General features: G+C 61.9%; 1 protein-coding gene across 1 annotated transcript in view; it reads right to left on the reverse strand.

Moving 5' to 3' along the window:
• Positions 1–8,097, reverse strand: part of LOC103917780 (hepatoma-derived growth factor-related protein 2) — a 14,567-nt gene that overhangs the window by 4,019 nt on the left and 2,451 nt on the right. Inside the window, exons 2-16 of the mRNA XM_009324972.1 lie at positions 7,786–7,862; positions 7,565–7,703; positions 5,488–5,667; positions 4,958–5,074; positions 4,718–4,789; positions 4,325–4,472; positions 3,994–4,069; positions 3,610–3,895; positions 2,829–2,923; positions 2,226–2,296; positions 1,789–1,859; positions 1,457–1,558; positions 1,145–1,358; positions 269–392; positions 5–78 (exon numbers count right to left, since the gene is read on the reverse strand). Of these exons, the coding sequence (XP_009323247.1) occupies positions 5–78; positions 269–392; positions 1,145–1,358; positions 1,457–1,558; positions 1,789–1,859; positions 2,226–2,296; positions 2,829–2,923; positions 3,610–3,895; positions 3,994–4,069; positions 4,325–4,472; positions 4,718–4,789; positions 4,958–5,074; positions 5,488–5,667; positions 7,565–7,703; positions 7,786–7,862 (1,846 nt within the window). The remainder of the gene's footprint in view (positions 1–4; positions 79–268; positions 393–1,144; positions 1,359–1,456; positions 1,559–1,788; positions 1,860–2,225; positions 2,297–2,828; positions 2,924–3,609; positions 3,896–3,993; positions 4,070–4,324; positions 4,473–4,717; positions 4,790–4,957; positions 5,075–5,487; positions 5,668–7,564; positions 7,704–7,785; positions 7,863–8,097) is intronic.

Raw genomic sequence — 8,097 nt, forward strand, 5'->3', positions numbered from 1 at the left:
TCACCGGCCTCTGACTCCCCACGAGCCCTCTCCCGCTCCGGGCCGGCTCGCTCGGCCTTGGGATAGTCCTGCACGCTGCTGGGGGAGAGCACAGGCATCTCAGCGAGCGTCTCCCCTGCCCACCTGCCTTCCCCTCTCCCACGCCCCAAGCTCCTTCCCCAGCTGGGAAAAGCCCAACACAACCCACGGGACCCCCCCCCCAAATCATCTACGTGCATCAGATCCAGGGGAGCTCCCAAGCCCCCAGCTCTGCCCCTCGCACGCTCACTTGTTGTGGGTCTCCTCGGCGGACGCCTCCGGCTCTCCCGCTCCCGGCCCTTGGCTTTTGTCCTTCTCATCTGCGCCCTCCGCTTTTTGGGACAGGGATTCACCATTCACAGGACCCGACAAGTCTAAAGGGAAGAGAGAGGCTCAGACACTCGGGTCCCCACAGCAGACCTCGTCCACCCTGACCCACGAGGGGCTGGGCAAGCCGAGGACCCACAGCCAACAGGTTGTCCCCATCCAGGCAAGGGGACCGAGACCGAGGGGACCCCAGGTCTGGTCTGACCCCGATAGCTACGAGAAGGGCCCCAAAGACTCCATCCCCCAAGCCCAGAGGCAGGCGTCAGAGCGGATTTTCCCCATCAGCTCCTCCGGGAAGGCTCTTGCAGCATCACCAGGACGTCCCCAGGCAGGGACCCAGCCATGATGGTGGCAGATCCCAGTCACCAGCTGCCTGCGCAAGAGCCTGAGCCAGCGTCCAAGGGCGTCTCCGCATTCCTCCGTCTCCCCGGTGCCTTGGACCAGCGCTCAAGCTGGCAGCGAGGAGCCATCCTGGCCCAAAAATCAGCCCAGAGGCACCCAAAGCCAGGGCGTGGGCGTCGAGGTTTGCCCTCTGCTCTCACTGCCGCGAGCGTTCGCTACTCAGTCCTTTCCCACTCTTGGCACTCCAGCAAACAAGGGACTGGAGGTGCCACGCTGCCGATCCCCTCCACCACCGAGGCCGAGAGCCACCCCTGTTCACGTCCCCAGTCCCCAGCGGGACGGGCTGTGTCCCTGTTTGTGTCCCCAGCGGGACATGCTGTGCCCTGAGAAGGGCTCCGGGATCGCTACGTGCCCGGGCAGAGCAAGGAACTGCCCCGAGACGTGCAGGGAGCGTTACCAGCATTAGTCTCCTCTTCTCCCTTCTCATTCCGTGTCTCCCCTCCTGACAGCTTCTCCTGGCTCTTCTCCGCCTCCCCCTTGTCCTTCTCAGGCCCGGCTTTGTTGGCTTTCTGGATGGCCTCCATCTTTGGTCCCAGGACGCGCGACTTCAACCGGGTGTAGACTTCGGCAGCTTTCTCCATCACGTCCTTGTTCGCTTTATAACGACGGATCTGCACCAGAAAAAGGGAGGAGGGACACCCTCAGAGCTGGGGCGACCCAAGCACGCTCCTCGCTCCCCTCCAGGCAGGGACTCAGCCCTCTGCCCTACCTTCTTCAGCGTAGCCACCACGTCGGTGTGCTTCTGGAGGATGTGAGAGGTGACCTGGAGCGTGCCCAGCTCCTCTAGCGCATTCAGACACCGCTTGATGTCCTGCAAGGATGGCACCAAGATCAGAAGCTGCCTGGAAGTCTCCCTGTGGGCACCCGGGGCAGCGCCGCGTGGAGCACGGTCCCCTAATGCCACCCAGCATCCAGAAAGGGAAGAGGAGGCTCAGCCAGGCTGAGCACCCCCAGGTATTGCAGCTGGGCAAGGCTCACGCGGTGGCCGAGGAGACGACGAGCAGGGACATCCCAGGCCAGACCAACCTCTCGGGCACTCACCGGGTTATCCACCTTCAGGGCAAACTTGACCTCACTGTGAAGTTTCTGAAGCTTCTCTTCGACTGTGGGCTCTGGAGCAGCAAGAGAGAGAGAGGTCGAGGCATCAGGTCACCGGAGGAGAGCACAGCACTGCCCGGAGCCGGGGACCTCTCCCCCAGCCAGCAAGGGTTTGTATTCCTCCTGCATTGCCAAGGTCAAACACAGCCCCAGGGGCCCCTCTGAAGAGGATGGGTTGGGATGCGCCAAAATCAGGAGGGGATGTATGGAGGGAAGCTCACTGTCTCTGCACACCCTGTAAATACTTTCCAACACGATGTCAGGACCGCGGCAGTGCTGGGAAGGGCCCTGTGGATCCCTCCCCTTCCCAGGGGATCCCTTTCCTGGATCCCTTCTCTCCCTCTCCTCCCCTCTGTGACGGCAAGCAAGGGCGCTCTCACCCTTTTTCTTCTCCATCCTCCTTTCAGGGATCAGGTCAGATTTCTTCCGGCCTCGTTCTACTTTCAAAGGTCTGCGGGAGGAAAAGGGAAGAGGTAAGATCATTCAGGTGAAGACCCCTGCTCGCCGCTGGGCTAACAAGAAGGGGGACGGCACGCACCGGCGCATCCCCCCCCCGGCCTGCCCGACGGCGCGAGCCAGGCAGCAGAGCCCTGCCACGCTCCACCACCGCTTTCACGCGCATCTCCCAGCTCGCAGGCAGACGGGAGCCCTGGGACAGCAGCTCCCCCATGCCCCAGCTTCCCGGGATTGCAGAAAGGCAGAGCCCCAAAGCGATACCCCGAGGATCTTCCCCTGCGAGATGGAAAACACCAGGGAAGCTCAGCCTGGTGCCCCCCAACACCTCCTCCAGCCCCTTCAGCTCCAGGAGACAGGAGGGGAGGAAACAGCCCGGCCCCTGCCGCGGGCGCTGCTGGCCCAGGGGCAGCTCCACGGGGAGCCCCATCCCCACCCCGGGGTGCAGCCGGGGCGGGCTGGGCAGCAGCAGGGGAACGGCCCTGTCCCCAGAGGAAGAAAGCGCCGATGCGGGGAGGGGAGATGCTGACTTGTTCCGTGGTTTCTCCTCTGCTCGGCCCCTCTTCTCCTTCTGATTCGGTTTCCTTGACAACTCTGAGGGCTGCTTCTTCACCGGCTTCTTTACCTTGGAGGAGAGAACAATGCAGGCGAGAGCGGCAGAGCCCTCCCCGCTGCGGGAGGGAGACAGCGCCACGGCCCCTGCTGCAAGTCGGTTTGGGTGCAGGGGCATCCCCCGCCCGGGATAAACAAGGGACTCGGGTTGCAGCACAGCGGTGTGCTGCTCCAAAAGTAAATATCCTGGTACCTAAAGTGGCCCAGCCAGCCCGCAGGACCCGACTGGCAGACCCACGCGTCCTTCCAGACCTCAAGATCTTCGGGCTGCTTTCCTGGCTCCCCCTCCACCGGGAGGAGCTCGCCAGGCTAAAAGGGCGACCTCGCCTCTGACCACGGGCAGGACGGTTCCCGTGAGCCCTCTGCGACCCTTCCCTGTGCTTCAGCCGAATCCGGCTGATGCCTCCTCCAGGCTCCGGGGAGGGCAGGGGAGCGAATCCGATGACTGTGGTGGGAGGGAGAGCATCATGGAGATCGAGACCCACAGCGGGATGGGGCGTCCTGGGCCAGGAGAAGAGCTCCCGTTTACAAGGCACGGATGTGCCTACGGACACAACCCTTCCCAGTGCCGCGTGGGCAACCCCAGGGTAACGCAAGACCGAGACAGCAGGTCCCTGCCACTCCTGGAGGTCCCTGCTGACCCGACCCGAGAGCATGGGCTGGCCGTTTGTCCCCAGCTCCCCACGGCTCTCTACTCACCTCCTTCTCCAGCTCCAGTTCAGAGTCTGAGGAGGACGGGGCCTTGGCCCGACCTTTCCGGCCCTTTTTGGCCACTTCATCCTCTGCACTGCTGTCTGAGTCCGAGTGCATCTCCTCGCCCTTCTCCGCTTTCTCCTTCCTCTTCTCTTTCTCCTCCTTCTCCTGCTCCCGGAGTCGACGGATCTCTTCCTCCTGCTCCCTCTTCCTCTTCTCCTCCAGCTCCCGCCGTCGTTCTTCATCTCGCCTCTTCCACTCGCTGATGCGGTCCACGTCGCTATCGCTGTCACTGCAAAGGACAGAGCACGCTTGGACCCCTTGTGGGGAGGGGAGGCGGGTGACCCTCCAGCCCAGCCCCGAGGGTGACAGTGTCCCAGCTGATCTCACCTGTCGCTGCTGGAGCTGGTCGGGACGCGCTCGGGCTTCGGTTTCCTGCCACGGGGCTTGGGAGGGGGTTTCTCAGCTGCAAGACAACGGGGAGATAGTCCCTCCACCTCACACGCTCTCCAGTCCCTCCACCTCACACGCTCTCCAGTCCCTCCACCTCACACGCTCTCCAGTCCCTCCACCTCACACGCTCTCCAGTCCCTCCACCTCACACGCTCTCCAGTCCCTCCACCTCACACGCTCTCCAGTCCCTCCACCTCACACGCTCTCCAGTCCCCCGAGGAAGCCAGCAGTGGCCCAGCGGTGGTGGAAGAAGCTGGGCCAGCGTTACCTGGCTTCCTTCCCCGCGGAGCCTTCTTCACAGACACGTCCGAGTCTGAATCGGAGTTGGAGTCCGACTTGGTCATGTCCACAGTCGCGTTTCCCATTTCCGAATCCGAGTCCACTTTGGAGTCTGAGTCGGAGCCGGACTCCACTTTCTGCAGGCACAGAGTGGGGTTGGACCGGGGCGGGGGGGTGGCAGCGGCTCAGCAGCGTGCCCCAAAACACAGCAGCACGGGGCACAGCCAGATCACTGAGGCATCAGGGATGTCCCTCCTAGCGCTGAACCTACACCCAGCCCACGGCAGAGCCCTGCCTCCCCCCGGCCCTCCTCCAGGCACCGCAGACCCTGGGCACCTCTCCAGCTTCCCTCTCGCTGCACTGCAGACTAGGGGTCTTTTACCTTCTTCTTCCTCCCCCCTGCCGGCATCCTCCGGGGAGCCCTGGCCACTGGCTTCTTCTCGGGAGTGAAGTCCTGGAGGAAAACACAGATATGAAGAAATGGGGAGCAGTCTCACGATGGTTTCAGAAGCCAGTCAGGTTCCCCCAAGCCACCGCCCCCCTAGACGGCGATGCTCTTCCTCCAGCCCTTTCCCCACCGCCCTGCCAGCCTCCATACAAGCGTATCCCAAAACCCTCTCACCTGGTCACTGTTTTTTTCCGACTCGGAAGATGTTTCCGAGTTCTCCTCTTCTGTCAGGGAGGGGCTGCCCTGATCCAGGTCACTGGAGGATTTCCGAGGCCGTTTTGCCACTGGCATCTGACATGCAAGAAGTGAGAATGTGAGAGAAGCCCACTCCCCCTCCGCCCACAACAGAAAGCCAACGCTTTGCCCAACTCTTCCCAGCAAGAGCAGCCGCGTGCACTCAGAAGAGATCTGCAGCTCTAGTCTCTTCTCCTGGCTGCAAACCACACCAGGACTGGGCCGTCCCACCGTCTCACGGACAACGCGAGACAGCTGCAAGACCCCCAAAGATGCACTGAACCCCATTTCCCAACGGAGAATCCAGAGGGAGTTGGTTCCTTCACCACCTCCTGCCACGGTGGGTTTGACATGCTGCATGGCGGACGAAACCTGCAGCTCAGTGGTGGACGCGAGGACCGTATCAGCGTCCTCCTGACCAGGACACCCTCCCGTCCCCGCTGCGTGGAACCGCCTCAGCCCACACTCACTTTCATAGCCAGCGATTTTCGCTTGAGCTCGCTGTGGTCGCTGCCTCGATCCGAGTCCTCATCGCTTTCCATTTTCTCCGTGGCGACTGCAGCCATGGCAGCGTCTTCCTCATCGTCACCCGCATCGCTTCCCCCCATCGGGTCGTTCTCGGGAACGTCGCTGTCCGAGGAGCTCGCAGGCTAAAGACAGCGGAGACGAGAGTTGTGTTACCGCCCCAGGGGGCCTGTGGCGTATCAGGGGGGAGAGGAGAAGGGGCACAAAAGGGTGACGAGCGATGGACGGCAGCGCTGAGCAGAGAGGTGTGCGTGCAGAGGAGCGTGGGGCAGCCTCCCCTCCCAGCACAGAACCCTTCGGCGTGGCTCTGGGGCAGGGGGGACAACGCGACCAGCCCTTCAACAAGGACGCTCAGTCAACCCCCTTCTAATTCCCCTGCACCCCCTTCCCAAAGCCCCTCACGCACCACCCCGAGACCACCAGCAACACCTTCCCTCTGGATCCCCCAGCTCGGCTTCCACCCGCTGCTGCCGCCTCGCTCCCCTCTTCCCCCCCATCCTCGCGCTCTGCCAAAGACCCCTGGAGAAGCCTAGACCTGACAGCCCCTCCCGGGTGAGCGGACCCCAGCTCTCCTCTGCCCTAATGGCGCCAGACAAGCAGGGCTGGGTGGCTCGGGTCAGCCTCTCCTCCGGCGTCAGGGAGCAGCCGTTATCCTCCGGTGGGCTGGCCACCAGCCCTCGACTTGGGTCAGGCCTCTTCCTTCTCAGATGGCTTCGCCCCACAGCACATCGCACGCCTTCCCCACGGGAAAGGTCCACACAAGAAGTCCAGTGTGGCGGCCACCACTCTTCCCAGTTGGGATCTCCTGTGTCCTGCTCCCTCACTCCCACGTAGGGAAGGTCTCCTGGCTTCTCACCAGCCCGTCATGAGGTTCCTCATGCAAGGACATCTCGCCCAAGGGCTTTCCTAGAGCTGGGATTCTTCCAATGTTGGAGCCTTCCTGCTGGAAAGCCTCTCCTCGTCCTTGACTGTTCCTGGCACCTCCTTCATTTAGGTCACAAAGCCAAAAAAGACGTCTACTTCAGTCTCTTCTTCTGCTCCTCCAGGCATTTTGGCCACAAAACACAGCTGGCATTGGTGAACCCTCAGCTTTGCTGGGGCCGTCGGCGTCGCCTCGGTCCTTCAATCACAGCAGGCCCTTCACCAACAGGCTTCTTACCCCTGCTGGGGTAAGAAGGTGGAGTCCCTGGACAAAGCGGGTGCCGCCTCCCTCACCATCACCAACCTCCCGCCCAACAAGCTGAAGTTGTTCTCCAGGTTTTCAAGCATCTCCATGGTCTCACCTTACCCTAAGTCTGCGGTCTTGAGTCCGACCATCTCCCACAGCTACTCAAACCACATCCTCTCTCCTGCGCTGGCAGCAGCACAGCCGGGGGGGGCTCATTCCCTGAGCCTGCCTACCTCTAGACCACCTTGTCCTTGTAGCTCACCTTAAAAACCTTCCTCTGCCTCTTCAGACCAACTGCCTATGAAGCTGCTTTGGACGCCTTCTTTGAAGATCGCTATACAATAAATTGTATCACACAATTATGGTTACGAAATGCCCACGCAAGCAATTGACAGCAAAGAGCCGTCTCCCGGCCTGCTCTGAAGCCCGCTGAAGGAGCAGCCCAGCGGCTTTTGGCTCAGGACCTCGGAAATGGATGAAGAGGGGGACTGCCCAACACTCCACGCGCAGGTCCGGGAGCCGGGGACGAGCAAGCCTCAAGTTCTTGCTCTGACAACGAAATCCTCCGTGGTTTTGGGCAAGTGGCACAAAGCACATCCCCGGTTCCACCTTGAAGATGGGGCAAAGGCATCTTCCTCCAGAGGAGGAGGAGGGCTGACTCCCTCAGGGAGGGAGAGGGCAGGGAAGGGAAGCTACTTCAACCCCGAGAAAGCCGATCTGCGAGCTGGAAGCGCGTAGGCACCATAGCAATGAGAAGCAGAAAAAGCAGGAGAGCGACTCGGAGGAAAGGAGAGATGGAGGCGCCGGCAGCCCACGTCCTCGCTGCCCCCCCGCCACGCGAGGCCCGCACTCACCGGAGGGGCACTGTAACTGGCGTGAGGGTTGTTCTGGATTTCCCACAATCCCTCGTTGAAGCCTTTTCTCTTGTTTGGTTTCCCATATTTGTCTTTATATTTTTCATAAAGGAAGAGATCTTTAGGGCCCAAGAAGGCGCTGGAGAGAAACAAAGCAGAGGTGAGCCCGGAGCAGAGGCAGCGGGGCAAAAGCCCAGAGAGGGGAGCGAGGCAGCGCTTACGTCTCGTGGGTGCCGAAGAAGAAGATGGGGTACTTGTTCGGTGGGGGTTTCACAGCGCCGTCCGCGATGTCATCGATCTGAAAGGAAACCCAAAGCAGGAGGTGGTCAGAGAGAGCGGCTTGAGCACGTCCTCTGCGAGGCACGTCAGCCCCGGCTAGCAGCGTCGGCCTCCGGCACCCAGAGTCCCACTGCGGCGTCTCAGGGCCCGGGGATCTCTAGAAGAGTAACAGAAGGGATCCGGCACGGACGCTCTATGGCTAGAGCTCGGCGCGAGGTCATCTCTCCACCCCCGGGCTCAACGCCCAGGGAAAC

This window comes from Pygoscelis adeliae, unplaced genomic scaffold (assembly GCF_000699105.1).
Source record: "Pygoscelis adeliae isolate BGI_AS28 unplaced genomic scaffold, ASM69910v1 Scaffold916, whole genome shotgun sequence".
Taxonomy (NCBI): Eukaryota; Metazoa; Chordata; class Aves; order Sphenisciformes; family Spheniscidae; genus Pygoscelis; species Pygoscelis adeliae.